Here is a 20,980-nt window from a genome sequence, read left to right as displayed (position 1 = left end):
TCAGAGCCGTCCTGCGTGACACCGCTGCCCTCTTTCCCGCCTTCTCGGTGCTCGGTGCTCATTACGCCGGGGCTTTGTTTTGCTTTAGGCCGCGGCGAGGAGCACGAGCGAGGCTACCGCCACCAAGCGCCTGCATCACACGCAGAAATCCCAGCTTCCGGATGAGATATTAAACCGCTAAATTACATTCAGAAAAGCATGAAAAATTCAAAGGCCTGTCGTCAGCCGAGAGGTGGCCGCACAGCCAGGGCTGGACTGTCACGCCGACGTCGGACGCAGAGGTTTTACAGTACATTTAAATCCACGCCAGCACTTAAACATACAAATAAAACGTGTGCATTTATGCAAAGCAGCCACCGCCACAACGTGTTAGCGTTTTGAGACGCGCAGCAGTTCCACGCTCATCCGAGTCGCGGTTTGTCATCTACATGTCAAAGAGGCTCTTAATGGCAGTGCGCGTCACAGCGGTGAGTGGCAGCATCCAGACACACTCCCAGTCCCTCGTGTCGCTGCAGCAATTAAAGCCCCCCGACAACTGTGGGGACTCTTTCAATGTCACAACAAATCACTTGTTTGGAGGTGTCGTGCTCTCACACCTTTCTGCTGGGAGTCAGTTAGAGGCTCGCTCCTTCTCCGCCATGGCTCCTCCTCCAGGCACTCCACATCTTCAAAATAACACATCGCTGTTGACAGCGTCTCTAATGAGATATTCTTACATGACATGTCTGTGGGACGAATGAGTCGCGGCTTTTTCTGAGGCTTTAATGTGTCCAGGTATGTCGTTTTTTTTTCATGTTTTATGAGCGGCAAACATCAAGACGCATTTGGGCAGAAGCGCGTGTTGCGTGGGAGGGTCTGCGAGGGGACTTTGGGGTGGACGTGGTGGTCGTGTACTGATTCCACCCGTCTCAGTCTGGGGTGGTGTTGTCATGGTGAGAGGGGTCAGGTGTGTGTGTGTTGGATGTGGCACATGAATTCCTAGAAAGGGTCTTGGAAGGACGCGTTATATTAATCTAATCCTTGTTTATCTCCAGCAAACCATCAGCTCTTTTTCTTCCCGATCTGCACAGATGGATTTAGCTGAAGTGTTGAAAGTTTGATTGTGATGTCGTGGTACAGTTTTGACAGCGCTGTGCTCGCTCTGCAGGCTCCAGTGTCAGTGGCTATGATGACACCTCAAGTGATAACTCCACAGCAAATGCAGCAGATTCTCCAGCAGCAGGTCCTGAGCCCTCAGCAGCTCCAGGTTCTCCTCCAGCAGCAGCAGGCCCTCATGTTGCAGCAGGTAAAGTCCCCGCCGGTGCCGCCGGTGTTTCAGCTGGCCGTCCCGAAGATCGCCGTCCTCAAACACTAACATTCCTCGGTGTGTTTTTACCTCTGACAAGCTACAACTGACAGACTCTGTGTGGTTGTCACCTTCCTGTCTCTTCTGCAGCAGCAACTTCAAGAGTTTTACAAAAAGCAGCAGGAACAGCTCCACCTTCAGCTTCTCCAGCAGCAGCAGCAGCAGCAACATGCAGGCAGCAAGCAGAGTAAAGAGGTAGGCCGACTCTCCAGCTCTGCTGGCCAGACATGGGAGGCATGTGCGCTCCCTCCCTGAACTCCATCTGCTTTCAGACTGCGGTTAAATAGAGGGGGGTGGAGGGTGGGGGGGAATCAAGTGCACTCATGCTTCTGATTAGCATGTCAGATTTGCTGGATAAATGCTAACAACTGACTGATACAGTGAACACGGTGTTTTTCTGGACCCGGCTCCACGTGAAATGTTTTTTTACGAAGCTTGTGGCTCCGTCTTTTGCTACAGTTTCTTTTTTCTTTTCGGTGTACAAGTGCAACAAAGAGACGGCCGTTCCTGCGAGCCCCGCGTAGCCGCGTGCAGGACACAATGAAAGGCAGCAGCAGGAAGAATATAAATCTGCGAGGCTTTTCTGGGTAATTAACACGGGCACGGCGGAGGAAGAGGAGGCATGTCATTGTGAGAGATCAGTGCAGAGTGCTCCCAGCTTTGTTGCCCATGTTGAGTTTCCCTTCCAGCCGTCCTCTCCTCCTGGGCTCCCCGCAGCACAGCGGGGCTCGCTCACGGGCAGCGGTTTAATGCGTGTTAATGACGGGCGGATACAGGCGTCGCCGCGGACCGAGCAGATTATTATTGTGCGGTCAGAAGAAGTTCAAAGACAGTCTGGGAATTTTCACTCTCGTCCCCATTGAGTTCCCCATTCGGAGAGTAAAGGAGGCACAGAAAAGCAAACCCCGGCATGCACGCACACGCTCACACACACGCTCACACACGCTCACACACGCTCGCACACGCCCGCATGCTGTCGAAACGCCCGACTTCAAAGTTGCAGCTCCCTAATTAATGAACTGCGGGCTTCAGTTTGGACAAGTTGTGGTGTGATGCTCCCATAAATCAACGTGACAGCAGAGCTTCTCGGCCTCAGATAGGGCCTGTCACCGAGCTGCATCTGATGTAAACACCAGAGGACCCGGGGAGGGGGGGGGGGGGCAAGGAGGTGCAATTGATCAGCTGAATGGAGCATGAGAATAAAAGAAAATCCACTTTTGAAGCATATTATGTATGATCACAGGAAATAGATGCAGCCTCAAGAGGCTCTCCCCCTCTGCCCATGTTTTCTTTCTTTTCCCATCGCTCTCTCTTTCTCTCCCTCCCTCCCTCCCTCCCTCCCTCCCTCCCTCTCTTCCACTCGCATTTCTAGCAGCCATCAAAAGACAGAATAAGAATTACGCAGTGACTCCCCCGTGACTGCCAGACAATAACCCCCTGTTGTTGCTTTGTGCCTCTTTTATTTTAAAGACATCAAAATTTAGTTTTTCAAAGATCTTTAACTTTACATTTGAAGCTTGACAATAAAGGCCTTCCACTGCCACTCTTTGTAATTTGTCAGGGACTGTATTTTTCTCTGCCGCGTGCCACTTCGTGTTAACCTCTTATTTGGTCTGTTGGATCCGGGGCCTTTTTAATGTGCGTGCATGCTGGGAGCGCACGGGAGCCCTGTCAGCTGACGGGACCGGCGGAGGGAGCCGAGAGGAGAGAGGGGTTAAATTCATTCCCCTGCCCTCTGTTTAGCGCCTTGATGAGACACATCGCTCCTTTTATTATCTTTATCTCCGATTGTCAGGACGGAGCCGATGAACAAAAAGATGAGTGAAGAGAAACCTTCCTCGCAGTGATGGAGGGAGGAGCAGCACTAGCAAAGGCCTCCGTCTCCTCTCAGCCCGGCGCCGCCGGGAGCGTCTCATCCCGCCCGCCGGTGGTTTGGGAGGTAGAGGAGGGGAGAGGAAGGCTGCTGGCCGGGGGGGGCGGGGGGGGGCGAGGGAACCCGTTTCTGCCAGCCAGCGACCCGGCCGCCATGCTGCACAGACCTTTTTTGTACGCAGTCAATTGTGAGAAGTAAACAAAGTGGTGCATCCTGTGTTTGGTAAAAGGGCGCGGTGCACAGCTTGGCAGCCCCGCCGCTGCTTTTAGTGCCCCCTCTGCTCTCTCTCTCTCTCTCGCTCTCTCCCGCCCGACAACTGGCCTTGTGTACTCACGAGCAGACCCGGCATCCTGTTGAGTCTCACACGGGCCTTTCTGTTTCTGTCGTTATTTATCAGGAAGTCCAGAAGTTGTTGGGCCCGTTAATTGGGACAACAGCTGACTGGGAACCGGGTCTGGGGAAAGAGGTTAAAAGTCGCATCGTTGTTTTGAACCCACCGGTGGCATTAGAGCCTTTCTGTGTTTTTTTTTTTTTCCCCTCATCCCTCCATCATCCCAGCAAAGTTCCCGTGCAGAACTTTCTCCTCCCCAACCCCACAGCCAGTAATTCATTGGTGCTCGTTGCCGGAGCAGCTGCCGCACAGCCGGACCAGCGGACGGCTCCGAGTCGTCCGCGGCGCGCGACGGAACACAGCTTGTCGCGCGGGCGCGTCCGCCAGCCCAGCGCCAGGCCGGGCAGAGTCGTGAGCCGGGCCGGTTATTAAGCACTCTGATTTAGTCACACGTTGTTTGCTGAATTATGAATGGCTGTAATTAAATTCCTGTGGCTCCTATTATGAATGATTAACTATGTTGTTTCATTGTTTGTCATCTGCCTCCCGACGCCTCCTTAATTAAAACAGAGGGAGATGTATGGCCCTACCTGTCTTGACTGGGACTAACCCACACTTAAAGCCCAAATTTATGACGGTTGCATCAGTTCTGCTGTGGCTGAACGCTCAAAATCTTCTGTGACGCGGCGTCGAGTCCCGACTTTTACAGCTTCAGTAATACATGAAGCTGCTTTTAAACAGTTTTACGAACACAGATCCAGTTCAGCGTGAGTGTGATTTACGTGTCTGTGCTGAACTCTTCCCGCGGGCTTTTCTCCGCTTGTGTGTGTCTCCCCCAGCAACAGGTGTCGGCGCAGCAGTTGGCCTTCCAGCAGCAGCTCCTGCAGGTCCAGCAGGTCCAGCAGCAACACCTGCTCAACCTTCAGAGGCAAGGCCTGCTCACCATCCAGCCGGGACAGACGGGGCTGCCGCTGCACTCGCTGGCTCAGGGTCGGTACCCCGCATTAGCCCGCTGCCCGCTCCAACGTGACCGCTTTTATTCATTCAGGTTGTTTAATAAGATGGAGTAGTGGGGGGGGGGGGATGCTACCTGAGCTTAACATCTGACTGGCGGCTCCACTCCTCCAAATGATCACTGAACCAGAGAAATGATCCAGCTGGATGTGTTTTAATCAGCCGCTTGTTAAGAGCCGTGCACTCCAAGCATCGTTATCATCGCAATTAGTCCACGTCTGAAGTAGACTCACGCCGCATGGCCTTCTGCAGGCAGGACCTGGTTTCAACCCGCCTCTCTTGCTTCAAAACAATGCTAACCAACGATTTAAGAATGAGACAACACGCCGCGCACGGTTTCATTGACGCGGGACACGCTTTCTGTACATGAACGGTTCACTCATTCACTCGGGGTGGAGGCCGTCTGAGACGATCCACGACGGTGGCACATCCCGCCGCTCAGGAAGGAAGATCCACGCTCTGCTCTGATCCACGATCCCGTCCCGGTGGCAGCCTCCTTCGGCCGGGTGGAAAACTGGATCTATTGTTCGTAAACTGCCAGTGAACTTGTCATTGTGAAACCGCCCGCCGCCTGATAGGGAGGGAGTACGTGTTGTTGTGCCAAGAAGTTTATTTCTTTATTTATTCTGAAATGTTTTGCAAGGGAGTGGTCCTTTATGAAAAAGATGCCGTCATTAGCGCTGCGGAGCATGACATGGACTATTCATTCCCGGCAAAGACAAACAGTTTTGAAATAACAAGATAAACTGGGAGGGTTGGGGGGGTTGGGGGGGTGAGCTTAGGTAATAGGCAAACACAAACAGGGTTTGTACAGTGCTGTTATTGTTTGGACTGGCTGTGGAGTCAGTCATTGGCCTGCAGAAGATTGCCACGGGCAGAGGCGTGGGCCCCCGCTGTTGTTGTGAGCGTGTCACATGTCGGGCAAACATTCACACACCCCTTGAGTAAAGCATTAGACGAGTGATAAGGCCAGGTACCGGAGTCTTCATGGATTTCACAACAGGCTCAGAACATCCTGTTTATTCTATATCGTCATCAAATACCTACGAGGCATCTCATCTTATCAGTGGGAGTGGGTGTCCTGAGTGTACATCCGCTTACCGGCGCACGCTCACTTTCTGCTGCTGTGTGATTTCAGCTCACACTCCTGCATGTCGGAGCACAATCCCTGCCCAGGTTCAGCCAATCACAACTAGTATCAGGGCTGCAAGAGCGCACCACTGCAGCTAAACAAGCTGTTACTGATGCAAGTGACAGAATTCAGAGGAAGATGTTCCCAGAATGAGGGAAAATGGTTGTTTTGAACCCTTTCTTTGGAACGTTTCTCATGTAAACACGGAAGGAGGAGCCTTCTCCAGGTTGATCAGAGCATCAGCATGAGGAGCTGAACCTCCCCACAAACAATCGCTGTTTTGTTTCAGTTTGCCCTCGCACTCCGCCGATGGTTAACCCGCCGTCTCCGCCAGCTCTCCCAACACTTGGCTTACAGCTCCGGGGCCCCGGTTTTCTCCTCTTATTCTACACATTTTCTGCTTGACTGTTTGAAGTTATTGATGACCTTTCTGTTTTCCACATCACTAAACTCTTTCATGCACCAGCGGGCCGGGCCTATGGAGCTCAGATCTTATCTGCAGCGTTCAGCTAGCAGCTACCGCCGCAGAGGAAGGGGCGAGCCGCTGCCGCCCGGGTTCAAACTCACAGGCAGTAAATTGCCGTGACTTTTAAACTGATGGTTTTGATTTGGATTCATTTAAAAAACTTTACATATCAGTGTAATTATTTGAAAAGGCCACTGTTAATGCACGTAACTCAGTCGTGCACGTTCCCAGCACGAGCTGAGCAGGACGATAACGGGCCACTGGGAATCAGGGCTCTCGCTGCACCGACGACGCTCCGATGATCAGAACCATCCACCAGTAAACAAACTTGTGGATGACGGTCGGCTAAAAACAGAAGAACAAAACACTCGCTGACATCTGGTGATAAATTTGTCTCTATTGACGTAAATTCTTTTGACACTAAAGGCTTGCAAGAAGCCAGACGTATCTGTTGTGAATTACAACAGTGTGTTTGGTGAGGATGTAATCCTCATAAATATGAATTTGACCCCCCCCTCCCAGCACCCGCCTCACAAACAGCCGTCTCCTTTGCTTCTTTGCACCCTGCGCGTGCGTGTGCATGTGTGCATGTGTGCAGCAGATGTGACCTTTCTGGCGTGCACATCCTGACTAAGATGGACCCTCGCCCTCGGAGGTTGCCGAGCAGGCGAGCCAGTTCCTCCCGCCGCACAACATCATTTAAGCTGTCCGGGGCGGCCGGTGGGACGGTGACAAGACAAATTTGTCAGTAATATGAAAGCAAAGAATGTGTCGAGCCATGAAACGCCGGTGGAGCCGCAGCGCGCCGGGGAGAGCGCCCGGCCGATGCAGCTGACCTGGCAGTGATTGATACGTGCGGCAGCGGCCAGCGGTTAGAGTTCCCGCCGCATTAAGGCAGCACATATTTCAGGCGTGATTACGGCAACATAAACAGGGGTGCAGTAAAGGTCTCCGCGTGATGGAACAATAAACTAATGGCGGTGTCACTGTCCCCCCACGGCACCAGAGCCGCGCGTGAGAAGTAACAGAGCAGTTTAAAGAGCCAGGAGCACTGGGGCCATTTTTTATTTGGGGGATGATGGCCTGCAACTGATGTCATTATGAACCTTAAATCAACTTTCTGCTTGCTTGAACATGGTCACCTGGGTACACGGGGACAAGGACAGGAAAAGGTTGAAGAGCTCGGCCTGTCTCGGTGCCAGAGCTACCTGCAGAGGTAAAATTGAGTTGGGAGGCCGGTGATCAATCAAGTGTCCCAACAACATACATTTTTTAAAGTGCTCGTCTGTATTTCCCGGCCGTAATGAGCGGAAAAGTTGTGTTGAAAAATGGAAAGAGGAAAGATAAACCAATCTGGCATTTAAAGAAAGACATACCGGGCACCCAAGAAAAGGGCTTTACAGATCAGTGTCATTACGGCGGCCGAACGTAATCGGATGGAGAGAAAAACTCCCAGACACAAAATAAAATGCCCAGTGAGACTACTGGTGGGACGGTGGTTTTATTGTCATTTATGAGGAATCATGAGCCATGTTGTTGGCTGGAGGAGCTCGGGTTAGGAAAGGTGCGAACAAAGAGCAATAAAACGTGCAGCGTATATCCAGACGGAGACGTGTTGGTCCCACTCCGTTAGCTCCCTCATCAGACGAGTCTATCTGCTGCTGTTTCATCTGAGTAAACAGTGGGGTTGGGGTCACCTGGACTGCTGGGTAATTGAGCCAGTGCGGGCTGCCCTGTCAAGCATACTGGCTAAAAATACATCGCCAACTGTCACCGGGCACCAAGTGGGGGGAAAATGATTGCTCCCACTGTCGGAGTGCAGGACACTCGCATCAGCGTTGACCTTCCTCCTCTAAACCCTCGAAAGGCAAAAGGAAAAAAAAAAAACTTTTGCTGCAAACGTCCCCCCGAATCATCCGAGCGGCGGCGAGTCGGTCGATGAGCAGCAGATTAGCATGCCGGTCCACGGGCCGCGGTGCTGGTGTCGGGCCTGACATGGATGTGCATCTAGGCTCGCCACCCGTCCCTTGAAATACGGAATTGTTACGTAATTGGGATTTAAAAGTTGCGTTCCGTGTTGAACCAATACGGACACATATTATGCTCTTATTTATACAGGTGAAGGTCGGAAAATTTGAATATATTGCAAAACTTTATTCGTAGTAAATTCAACTTAAGGTGAAACAAATGTATTATTTCCCACTACATTCAAAGTGAGATATTTCAAGCCTTTATTTGTTATAATTTTGGTGATTATGGCTCACAGTTTATGAAAACCCAAAATAAAAAATCTAAAAAAAATTGAATATTTTATGAAATCAATAAACAATTCAATTATCAAAATTATAACAAATAAAGGTTTAACATATATTGCTTTGCATGTAATGAGACTATTTAATATATTAGTTTCACCTTTTCAGTTGTAGTATTGAAATAAATTAACTTTTACACTATATACACCATATATTACACCATACTTTTACACAAACGTAGCATAGGAGACTCTTTCAGTTACTAGTATGGTTGTCTGTCTGTACAGTCATGCAAGTTCAATGCTATTAAAGCACTTTAAACTTTAAATCAAAGCTTTTTTTTTTTTTTTTCGCATAAAATATATATATTTCTATGCAGTTTAGAAGTTTTGGGGATGTCCCTTTTTTTGGCTGCTGAAATCGGGGCGTCCCTTATTTCTAATTCTGAAAGGTGGCAACCCTATGTGCACCTCCACCAGGACGCGTCGCAGCGCCGAGCAGAATGACGGGGAATAAGGGTGAATACAGGCGGGCAGAAGAGGGCCGGCCTGAAGAAACATCCCCATGCAAAGAGACGCACGCTGGAACGTGGAAAGGTTATTGATTTGTCCTGCAATCATTTCCTGCTCTTTGATATGCAAACGATCCGGCGTGAATTTACAGCAATCCTATCAGACTCATTTCACAGTTCTTAGCCTCTGCGTCTCTCCGGAGTCCTCCGCCTCATTAGGCCAATGTTCTCCATTACCGGCATAATTAAAATCTTTAGTAGCTTATCAAATTAAAAATATTTTTGCTGATCATATTGAGATCTTCACCTCACAGTTATTTTCCACAACAGGAATAAATTAAGACTAAGCATTCTGCACACAATGTTTTACAATCTGGTGCTTGAAAGGAGCACTTCTGGTATCTATAGAGCCGCTGATGAGAAACGGGGGAGGGGGGGGGGGGGGTCCGGAGAATATGAACCCAGCCAGATAAGCATGTGCAAATCATCTTTAATTTTCCAGTGTTCATCTTGAGAATGGATTTAATTAATTGTAATGCTAAACGAATGGTGCTGCCCATTTGCTCTGCGGTTAAACGCGCCACACGTCCGCTTCCTCGGCACACGTTTCCATCCAACACAAACCCGCCAGATACACCAGACGGGTGGATTCGGCTGGGAGAGACGCATGCACGGGTTTTCTAACGTTTCAGGCATCAGCTTCGCCCTCGTCTGTGTCGAGTAACGGACACGACACACGTACCATGGTCCTGTCCGAGCCCGTGGAAGGAGGGGTGTCCCTCATGAGCCGTTCAGGGGTGGCACGCGCTCCGGGGACGTGCGTGAGCAGAGACGTCTACCGTCTTCAAGGGATTTTTTTCAAAGGCCCTGGAAGCTGCAGTGTGCTTGACTCGTTAAATGAGGTTTAAGTCGTCTGTGTCAATTGAAGGCGGCGCAGAGCTTTAAGTATTTTGCACATTAATGCGCTTTTGAGAATCTTCCCCCAGGGTCCTGTTTCTCAAGGAGACATGGGTGGGATGTTTTCTCACGTCGCCATTGTAAACTTTTTGTTGTGTGTTCTGCACATCTCTGTTGTTGGAGGAAATAAAGGCTATTATTCAGATTTCATGCCTCGCCTGGATGTTAATTATTTACTCTGGGCATGAAATGTGCGTGAATGCCAGGATTTGTGTGTACAAACACGCTTCAGATCATGGGAAAGAAAGGGAGGGAGGAGTGGGCACGGGGGGGGGGGCTGGGATCTTTCTGCATCACATTGCAGTGGAGTATTTTCTAATTAATACTCAGCTTTGTTTACAAACGCTTTGATTTAATTAAGTGATGAAGGAGAGAGTTGGATTAGCTGTTAATTGATTTAATTATCCAATTTGTTTGTCTCAGGCATGATTCCAGCAGAGCTGCAACAACTGTGGAAAGAGGTGACGACCGCGCACGTGAAGGAGGAGCACAACAGCAACAACGGCCACCGGGGCCTGGACCTGTCCTCCCCGGCCCCGCCCAAGAACCCCCTCCTCAACCAGCACGCCTCGTCCAACGGCCAGTACATGAGTCACAAGAGGGAAGGGTGAGTCCCCCGCCCCGCCCTGGAAACCAGAGCCAACGGAGACGGACGGGGCTTCTCTCCATCCGTCCCGCCTCATTTGGGTTTTTCTTCATTTAGTGTTCTCCGTAAAGCTGCCGTTGATGATGACATCCTCACAGATAGAAACACCATCAAAGTATTCACGATAAATCTGGCAGAAGTGCAGCTTTGACCTGAATGTTTTAATGTGTGCGGTCACTTTCAAGCGATAACACAATCCTGGCATTTTGATTTAGTTTGTTGTTGTTTCGGTGGCATAGATGTTAAAAGTTTTAATTCAGTCAGTCGTTCAAATGTCACAGACGCTTTGATGAAAAGACTCGTCTCCATCCGTGGTTCTGCCCAACTTCCCATCATACTCTGGGAGTAAACAGCAATCAATAGGTCAGAAATAAGCGTGGCTGACTCCGCCCCCTGAAACCCATTTCCGTGAAGAAAGCTGCGAAGACGTGGCCGAAAACGCACCTTCGGTGCCGTATCCTGGCGGTGTATCGGCCCAAGCACGTCAGAGTTTACATTTAAATTGCAAACAAAAAACCTCATGATCTGTCTCACGTTAAAGGAAAAGCATTTCCTTCCATACGAGGACTCGGATGCGTAGAGAAACAACACGTCAGTTTAGGAATAACAGGAACAGCGTGTCCAAAGAGCCCTGATCTAATAGAGAAAACACCGGCTGGATCAGAGTTTCAAAACATGGATGAATCCTAAATGAAAGCCATTTGCTCTCCGAGTGTTTTGTGTGTGTTTGTGTGTGCGTCTTTAAGGAGGGAAATAATTTGGCATCTTACATGTTTGCTTGTTTTCCTGCAAACAGCCTGATCTTTGAGCTGTTAGTGAGGAGCCTCCAGGCGCCGTGAGCTCGCTGCTTAACATCTGACTCGCGTTGCAGTGATCAAAACCTACGTGTCGGTACGAAAGCCACGCAGATGAAAACATGTTTAGCACAGTAAAGCAGCGAGCCTCCCGGAGGTGAAGAGGGCTGCTGGTGGGAGGGACGCGAGGGGGCTGCCGAGGTGATCTGAGTGACACCCAAACCATGTGCCACAGACTAATCCTCCTCACTGTGTTTTAAAGTCAGCGGAGAGAAAATAAATACGTCTGGAGATGAAAAAGAAAGGGGTGTTAGTAGTTCTCACAGATAACAGCCTCCACGGGCCCCCAGCTCTTCATCTGGCTGAACATCTTCTTGTGCCGCGTGTGACAAATCGCAGGGGAGGATATTGACTCGCTTCCTCCGCCGCACGGCGTCACCGGCGAGGAAACAAGGTGAGCGTGGATAGCAGCTAAAGGCAGGAACAAGGCTCAGCTGAAGGCTCCATGAAACATGGGAGCAGACGTTAGCACGAGAGCTGGCAGCCCGGCGGCCTCGCTGGCTGTCAGAGATTAAAGAAGATGTCAGCAGCACTTTAACACGAGCTTAAGTGAAGAAGGCAGTCTCGGCCTGAATATTCTGCCAGTATCTTAGATCTGTCAGAAAAGCAAGCAGGTGATTCTCATCCTCCCCATCTGCTCCAGAGAGTGGATTACCTTCCCCGGCGCGTCAGAGGAAGATGACTGATACGACGTGAACACAGAAACTCCGGCCATTTAAAAGCCCAATGATGCTCATTTAGATTCACACCAAGCAATAATCCCGCCTCGTGTTAATTCTGGAGGTGGTGAATCACACAAGCATCAACAGCGTTTATTCCTCCCTTTTGATGATGCGTCTCGGCTCTAATCAGGCTGCATGGGAAGAAAAATGAAATATTATTAAGTCTGATTATTCTAAGTCAGGCTCTGAGAAAAACGTCTGTGTTATAATCCAGGGATTTGAATAATCAGGTTGGAGATAATGGGCTGGGCCGGGCTGGGCCGGCCCGGGCGTAAATAGAGAGCATCAACTCCATCCTCCCAGCGCTGAACTTAATGAACTTTTAATTGATGCGGTTCTGCAAGTCCTTTTGTCGTGCAACAGAAACAAGCCTCTGCTGATGGGCCCGTTTCCCCGGCCGGCTTCAGATTGGTTTACAGCCGGCCCTAAGTACCATGTAGTTAGTTTCATGTGTCATATAAAATCTAGCCAGGCACAATGACGCCTGCAACTAAAACCTTAAGTGCATCCACAGGAATCACTCACCGGCTTTTGCACTCCGTCTTAAGGAAGGAAGAGAAATTCAATCACTGCCGGCTTGACACACAGGCGGGGAGGCACGTGTTGTTGCTCTTATTTGTTTCAAGGAACGCTCCGACAGAGCAGGCTGGGGTTGGTGTTGGTCTGAATAAGATCCCTGGTAGGACGGGGCCCGCGTCCGCCGGGCCACCGGGCCGCCAGGCCGCGTTGTTTCCCTCCTGATGGAAACATACATACTGATATACCCCTGTGAGCCAGGTCATCTTTATTCAGTAATTTGCTTATTTAAATCAAATGCGCCTGATCTGTATCTGACACGAATTCCCCGTGCAGCGCTGCATCAGCTCTGTGAAGGGGGGGGGGGGGGGGGGCATCCTCACACAGCACTTGGCCCACTTTACTTCCCAACAACCATCAGTAACCACAGCTGAGGGACTGTAACGCCGCAATCTGTTACGGAAATAAATAATCAGATCTGGCACAGTTCTCCCCTGTCTCCCCTGCCTTTCATTTGTCTTACACACACACACACACACACACACACACACACACACACACACACACACACACACACACACACAAAGATGCTAATTAAATCATTAAGGGGGAAGCGTGCAGGAGTGCAGACGGGAGCAGCAGATGAGTGTGGGAGGTGGAGGGGCAGGTGTGGGTGGACAGTGGAAGGGGACGAATGGACCGACTGTACCGGCGGGGAGCGACTCCCACTCCCGCCGAGAGAATAGACAGTGACTACGTTTACATGCAGTCAAAATTGGGGTTATTGCTAATATTCCGGTTACTGAAACTTTCGGAATATTCCGTTTACATGCGTGACCAAACAGGGTTATCTCTGTATACATGGTGATTAATCATAAAGAACGTCATGATGCAATTCCCGTCATTTCCGCTTCTTCTTCCTGTATCCGAGTTCAAAACTAATTCTGCTTTCCGCAACTTTTCGCTCACCTTCTTGTAAATCTGGCTATCGCGGTACTTTCTACCGTCTACAAATACCAAAATGTTAATTCCTTCATTACATTTATGAAGGGATTAGTCTCCTCCTCACTCCAAAAGTGTGGCGTGGTCTTGTGTTTCTCCGTGTTTAGAAGAACTTCCTGGACTCAAAAGACCAGGATTCCTTGTGAACAGAGCATGCGCAGAAAACAAATTCATGTTCTGTTTGATGGAGATATTCTGTTTGGCGTTTACATGACCGAATATTCTGGTTTAAAAGGAGTAACCCAGGGGTCATATTCGGGTTTTTAAAAACTCATATTCGGGTTTTTAAAAACCTGAATATGAGCAAATTTGGGTTATTCAAAGGGGTTATTGGTGTTTACATGGCCGTGCAAATTCAGGTTATTGCCAATATTCAGGTTTTAAAAGGGTTATTGAGTGCATGGAAACGCAGTCACTGATCCTCCCTTGTTTGCTGATCCAGTCCATCACGGCGCCACGGATCTTTCTTGAGGTCCACTACAAGTCGTCAGCGTGAGCGAGCCGGACAACGGGCCGGGGCTGCTGGACTGGTACCCCGCGCTCCCTCCATCCGCTTCAGCGTTGCTGCTCATCTACAGGAGCCGATGACGTAGTCGTCCTCACGATAACATCCTGACGACGACAACGTCCTGACAGGACCGTCACAGGTCAATTTAGTGCTCCACTAATGCAGCTCATTTAGTGTAAATCTGTCATTTACACCCTTTAGTCATCCAGAAAGGGCTCTTCAGCCAGCAGTAAGATACTAGTTCCCGGCAGCTCGCTGGTTCTCATCCTTCTCCACGTTTCAGTATCTTATTAACACAAAATTAACCAACAAGCCCTCCCGCAAAGAATTAAAAAAAGATCTCTTTAAATTAAAAAACCAGCGTTAGCTCCGCCAGTCCACGCGTTTCCTCGTTAAAAACTCTGTATAATTGGTCATCTGCCGTCTGTATCAAAACAGAGGTGCTAACATGAATGCATAATTCATACTTGAATAACAGAAATAAGATCTTTGAAAGCGAGGGGAGAGCTGCTAACTGCATCCATGTACGCCTCACTGCTTTCTAATTGCAATGCAATTATCACGTGTTATGAACAATGTGAACTCTTAAGGAAGTAATTATAACACCAGGAAACCTGTGACGACCTTTAAAATCCCCCACTTGAGATACAGCTTTACTAATATTGTCACAAATTAGATTATAATCTGAACACCAGCTCGTCTAATCTCGCTAAATCCGCTCCCCGGATTGATTCGGCTTTCTATGAACTTGTTTCATACGTCAGTTCTTGAACTGCACCGAACGGAATACGGGCCAGAAAATACAAGATGTTATTTCAGCATTAATTGTTTTCCGTCTCGTCCTCCACGGGATCTCCTGCACAGGAAAAGCAGCTTCGGACGGGACTTCTCATTGAACATAAATATGCCGTTGAGACTTCAGGGCTCGCCGTTTTAGCGAGCTCGCGCTGGAGCAGCAGCAGCGGCACCGGGCAGGTGGTAGCGATCTAGGCCAGTCCCCCAGGCTCTTGTAGCTGAAAGTGTCTCGTACGGCGCCCGTGTCCATATGGCCGCCTGTCTCGCTCTTTTAGCCGTCGCTGCCTCCACACAGGCCGCTCTCTCTCGCCTCCGACGCGTCCACGCCTCGCGCCATATGGAAGATGTTGTAAAGTTTGTTTTCCAGGGATGTTCCCGCTAGTTAGACTGATTGTACCGAGCCATAGGTTCCCCCACAGATGCGTTTCCCCATCAGCCCCCGGTGACGCCACGTGGTCCGGAGATGAATTGATACGAGGCGGGATGTTTTGAGCTTGTGCACAGTGTGAAGCGGGGGCGCGGGTGTTTGTTCCCGCCTCCTCCAGGTGGGCTGGGGGACACGATGCAGCAGGCAGCACCGGAGAGCAGCCACGCCGCCGGCCTCCCGGCCGTCTTGATCAAAGTGAATTGCCACATGGCTCAGTGATACTAAATAATTACATATTGATTTGGTTTGCTTTCACAACAAGAGTTCCCTCTTATGAGAGCAGAGCAAGTAATGATCACACAGGTACGCCGGTCTCACAAAGCCCGAGGTTCACAGATCAAGTAAAAGTCAATATTTCCATGTGAGGACAAGATACGGTTCATGGAGGGAGGCTTCGGATCGTCTTGGGATCGTCTTCGATTCCTCGGGCGTGTTATGTGCCCACGGGCTTCTGTACAAAGAGAAGTTGTAATCTCTTGACTGATAACTTTCCCCTCTGGATGTTTTCCTGCAGACTGACGCTGGACGAGCCCTCCCACCACACTCACCCTCTCTACGGCCACGGCGTCTGCAAATGGCCGGGATGTGAGGCGGTTTTTGATGATTTCCACTCATTCCTCAAGTAAGTCGAAAGCTTTCGAAGGCGTGCTCCTATCACAGTTTGTTTGTCCTCCTCGTGGGTCGATTACACGTCCAGGGACCCCCTGCAACACAGCGGCGCTGCAGGTGCAGCTGCTTGTTATTCCTGAGTCTGGGCTGGCCCTCTCTTGAACTACTGTGGTGGGGTCTCTTTCTGGGAACTGCATGAGCCTCTAATTCCTGTGATAAGTGCTGTTCCCATGGTGACGGGGGCCGTTTTTCCCAAACAAACATTGGTGGGATGTTTATCTGTAGCAGCTCACACTCAGGGAGCCCTGCATGTTTGCCCTTGTCACCGGGCCGGAGGACCGCTGTCTCCGCGTTCAGCCGTCCTCCTCCTCCTCCGCTGTAATTCTGCCTTTCCGTCCCCCGCTGTAAGTCTGCAACCAGCGTTTGTCTTACACCCATGCCTCTTTTACTAGAGGTCACTTCATGTGTTTATTTATCCGTTCGTGCTCAACCACGTCAGCATCACCTGCTGCATCACGTCTTCGTCCGCGTGCAGCGTCCGAGTCCGACCAGGTCCGAACCGTTGTTTCCTCCCCGGTTCCGCGCTGGACTCGGAGCCCAGGTTTAGTAATCAGCCCTGCGTGCAGCGCTTGAGGTAATCCAGCACATAACCCTGCCATGGTTACGGAGCTGTGGCAGAAGATCAATGGGCGACTGTCACCCCGGATTAGTTGCACTTTAAACAAGCTATGACACAATTCCATTATCCTAAAACAAGCACTCAGCGAAGACAGTCGCCCCAAAGACTCATGGGAAGGTGCCGCAGCGCCGGGCTCACCGGTCCAGTCGCTCACTGTACTTGATCAATGCCTTGTGTATTTTAACTTGTGTATCAGACGTGCACATTTTCACACAAACACGTGCACGTTTCAGATCAGGGAGTGTCGGTTTGAATCCGTCAGTGTTTATTGTGCTCTGACGTTGCCTCACCCTTTGTTTATAGAACGAAGGGGGAGCTGAAGCCGGCGTGCCCGGCGGAGCTCAGAGTGCACTCAGCTCTTGTTTTTACAAGTGTTTTTATCATGGCAACATCTTGTTTACTTTAGTTGACTGCTCAAACTGCTTGGAACATGTTAAGAAAACATTTTGGGAGAGTCTCCACAAAGCTGCCTTTGTTCAGCAGCAGGCTTGCAGAGCGAGCAGCTCACCAAGGTGTTAACTCTGCAACCCTTAAGCACTTCCACATGAAGCCCGGGCCACCGATACCGCCGGCCTCCCGAAACACAAGCACATCAGACATCGTGATGCTCCGTCAAAGTTAAACTGGGAGTAAAATCCCAGCTTTTTTTGTCTGCGAGTGTGCAGTCAGCAGAACGCGGCGTACCGTGCACCAGAGACGCAGGAAGGAGAGACTCCACATGCCAACACTAACAACTAACAGTACATTGAAATGTTGTTTTAAACTGCGAGTGTGTTTTTTTTTTATCTTTTAAAGAAAACACGGCATACCTACACACAGTGTCTTGATAAGTACACGGATCAAACCCTCGTTCCTGTTGTCGGGTCGAGCACGCGGAGGGGTGGGGCCGGGGATCTCCGGAGGGCCGGGGCCCCCCCGGTGAACGTCCAGTCAGAGGTCACCGCCAGCGAGACGCTGCAGTGCCCTCTAGTGCTGCAGGGTCATCATCATCATCTCCCTCGGCTCGTACCGGCATCAAGTTACCCGGCGTTGCAGCGCTGCAAACATGCACGAACAACAACACAAACAAAGCGGCCAGGCCAAAATAACAACAACCAAAAAAAAGCCTCATTCTATATTGAACATAAAAAGAATCTGAACTAAGTGCAAACATTTCTCGGGCATTTTAAATGCAAATACTACTTTCTGTATGTGTGCATTTAATTGAAGTTCAGCCAGCAGTGGGGAGATAACCCCCCCCCCCCACAGACACAGCCTTAAGCTGTGGCTCCAGCCCATATAATTAGAAACGGTGAGGGAGGAAGAGAAATGCCGGCAAACTAACCGATATGTAAAAAGCCGACAGTGTGAATATCTGTTTAACTTGTTTTATTGTGGCAATTTACATTAGAGTCTGTCATCCTGCCGGAGAGCTTTTAAAAGTGGCTTCATTTGAAGTCCAGAAAGTGACACATGCCAACGTTCATAGTCTCCCTCGATGTCAATTCCCCACATCCCCTGCTCCCGTGTCCAGACACTCCTCTCAAGGCTGCATTAGGGCCATTTGAATATTTCATTTCCTATTAATTATGCACTGTGACTCTCCATGTCATTAGAAGAAATAAAGTGGAATGTAACAAAGGATGAAAAGAAGCGGGCGCATGTCTCGTATGAACAGACAAATTCCAAAGCTGCTCACGTAGGCCGCCCTTCATTGAAAATTCAGGCTGCGCCAGTTAAAATGGACTTGAAACGTCTTTACCTATTATTTTCTGCTTTGAAATTTAGCAAGATGTCCTGAAATGTTTACCAGTTTCATTTTCCGACCCACTTAATTAAACGGGCATGTATTTGATTCAAACAAATAGAAAGGCCGGGGAAGTCTGAATTGATTTCAGCGGGGAGGTTTCCTGGAGTTTCTTTTTATTTGTGTTGCATTTTTCAACCACAGAAATTAACTTTAAGTGAAGTATATCACAGTCACAGTCCAAAAGGTGTTATTAAAACACAATACGAGGAACTGAAGGGGGAGGGGGGGGCACATTTCCCATAAAGATTAAAATCATTCACCTCAAGGTCACGCGTGTCGCTGCAGAACAGGTGACTTCATATTTCAAATTTAGCGCTATCAATTTCCCTCCCCTCCAGATGTCTGTTCCCTGAGTGTAAATGTGGTGTTTAATGCACAAATGTGTTGTCTGAACATAAAGCAGCCGCATCAGATTTATTGGGCCATCACAGAGCCGCCGCGGCGGCCGTACCTGCACAGGTTGGCTGTGGCTAGTTTTGATTTGCAGTAAAATTGCAAAGGAAAAGGAAGAGACGTTACTCAGCTTTCTACCGCTCTGTACACACACACACACACACACACACACACAGACAAGCCTGGCGACAGTGACCTACATGGTCACAGCAGATGTGATATAATTTATGATATATATAATATATTGGATCCATTAGCGAGCATAATGAAGTAGTGAAATGAAAGGGTATTTGTGAAATCAGTTCAAACATCCTGCTCGGATTATGATTAAATGATTAATGAAATGCCCCTGCATAAGCATTTTCAAACAGTAATTCATGCGGCTGCTGATAAAATTCCTCCAATCACATTTCCTTCACTCATGAAGCTTATCTGCACCATTTTATATAAATCACAGAAAAAAAGCCTGTCTGCTACACAGCGAGCTACTTATTTAGATTAGTCATAAACGTGAAGAAAAAGAGAACATCTTTCCTCGATAAAATAATCACACGTAATTATACCCATAATTCAAGTTTGTGACAGATCTCATCTCCTTGTCCTGTTGTCCTCTACATTTGGTCTGGCTTCACACGAGTCCTCTTGATTTTAACGGTGAAAGTAACAATCGAAGCCTCCAAAAGGGAAGAGTCCGCGAGGCGAGGGAGCGCTGCAGTGGGAAGAAATGCCATTTCACTTGTGCATAATTCAGCAACGCCAGCCAGCTCTCTTGTCAGCGAGCTGTAAGAGCAGACGAGACCATCATGAAACACCGAGTGTCATTTTTTACACGTTAAAGTCCTTCTAAGAATTCAATTGGAAAAATATAGTCCGATTTTTGAACTCCGATTTTTGAACTAATAGGATACGAGATTCCCAAATCTTGTAAGATACTTTATTTGGGAAATTTGACACAAGATATAATACAAGAAGAGGATGATTATCTTGTTAAAGTTCTGCAAGTAAGAAAGCAATAACAAGGTTATGGTATAAAGCACAACCAGCGACCGTGGAGCACTTCGGAAGAAATATTTGTAATGGAAAAAATTACATATAAACTACGATTACAAGAGACACAATTTCAGGAAAAATTTGAAAAATTGACAGATTATAGAGCACAACAAGAGGACTGAACAATAAGGACATTGATATGAGAATAATTGCTTTGTGAAGTTTGTAAAACCCGACACTGTAATTGTTGACGGAATTTTCATTAAAAAAAGAGAAAGTTGTTCTGCAGACTGTGCACGTGCATCCCAACATGCTGCAGAAGGGGAATCCTGATGTTTTTGCTTCTCTCTGTGTTGTTTTCCAGGCATCTCAACAACGAGCACGCCCTGGATGACAGGAGCACGGCCCAGTGTCGGGTGCAGATGCAGGTCGTGCAACAGCTGGAGCTGCAGGTATTGTCCCAGCGCTTGTTGTGATCCAAATATTTATTCTCGCTCCGCTGTCGCTTCCTCTGCGTCTGCAGAAGCCCTCCCCATGTGGCTGATATCAGCCATGGGGTCACTCGTAGGAGGGGGGGCAGCAGAAATAATTTTTGCACTAGTAACCAGTCATTAAAAATGTGTTATGTATGCATGACAGCCAGCAAAAGATATATGAAGGGCCCGGGGCTAAGTAGAGAAGATAATTACATTTTGAATTTTACTGGGTTTTAAAGTTATTTATGACTTTTAACTGTTTGCCACCAACAATAAAACACTTGGTGGAATGACTCGCTCCGACAGACACTCGGTGTTTAGTGACTTATAGGAACAGAGAGGTTATTGAAGCCCCGTCTGGAGAATGATCCCCAGCACTTTTAGTCCCTTGTCCCTCATGAGTGGACTGTAACGATCGTTTCCTGCAAGCAAGAACACAACATTCACGTGTGTATTCACAACATGCTGGTGTTCGCTCCATCGCGCTCCCAGTTAGCGAGGTGGGTATTTCATTCTTCAGGGGGAAAAATAGCATTCATTAAACAAATATTTCCTCACATATCGGCCCCTGCAACAGTTGCAAAGCAAATAGAGCAAGAATGAAGGAACGCGGTCCAGGCTCTGGGCATCGCTCACTTGTGGTTCACATATCAGCCGCATAATAGCCCCAAAATGACTGATAATGAGCATGAA

At 48.8% G+C, this 20,980-nt stretch overlaps 1 protein-coding gene across 12 annotated transcripts in view; it reads left to right on the top strand.

The window, feature by feature from the left end:
• Positions 1-20,980, top strand: part of foxp1b (forkhead box P1b) — a 161,295-nt gene that overhangs the window by 126,241 nt on the left and 14,074 nt on the right. For 11 of the 12 annotated variants that reach the window (XM_061727918.1, XM_061727927.1, XM_061727917.1 and 8 more), the window contains 6 exons: positions 1,148-1,285; positions 1,436-1,540; positions 4,389-4,539; positions 10,305-10,488; positions 15,866-15,973; positions 20,176-20,263. In XM_061727918.1, the coding sequence (XP_061583902.1) occupies positions 1,148-1,285; positions 1,436-1,540; positions 4,389-4,539; positions 10,305-10,488; positions 15,866-15,973; positions 20,176-20,263 (774 nt within the window). The remainder of the gene's footprint in view (positions 1-1,147; positions 1,286-1,435; positions 1,541-4,388; positions 4,540-10,304; positions 10,489-15,865; positions 15,974-20,175; positions 20,264-20,980) is intronic. The other variant, XM_061727926.1, reaches the window with a different exon arrangement.

This window comes from Cololabis saira, chromosome 8 (genome assembly GCF_033807715.1).
Source record: "Cololabis saira isolate AMF1-May2022 chromosome 8, fColSai1.1, whole genome shotgun sequence".
In the NCBI taxonomy this organism is placed as follows: domain Eukaryota; kingdom Metazoa; phylum Chordata; class Actinopteri; order Beloniformes; family Belonidae; genus Cololabis; species Cololabis saira.
This window is presented reverse-complemented; position numbering and strand designations above follow the sequence as displayed.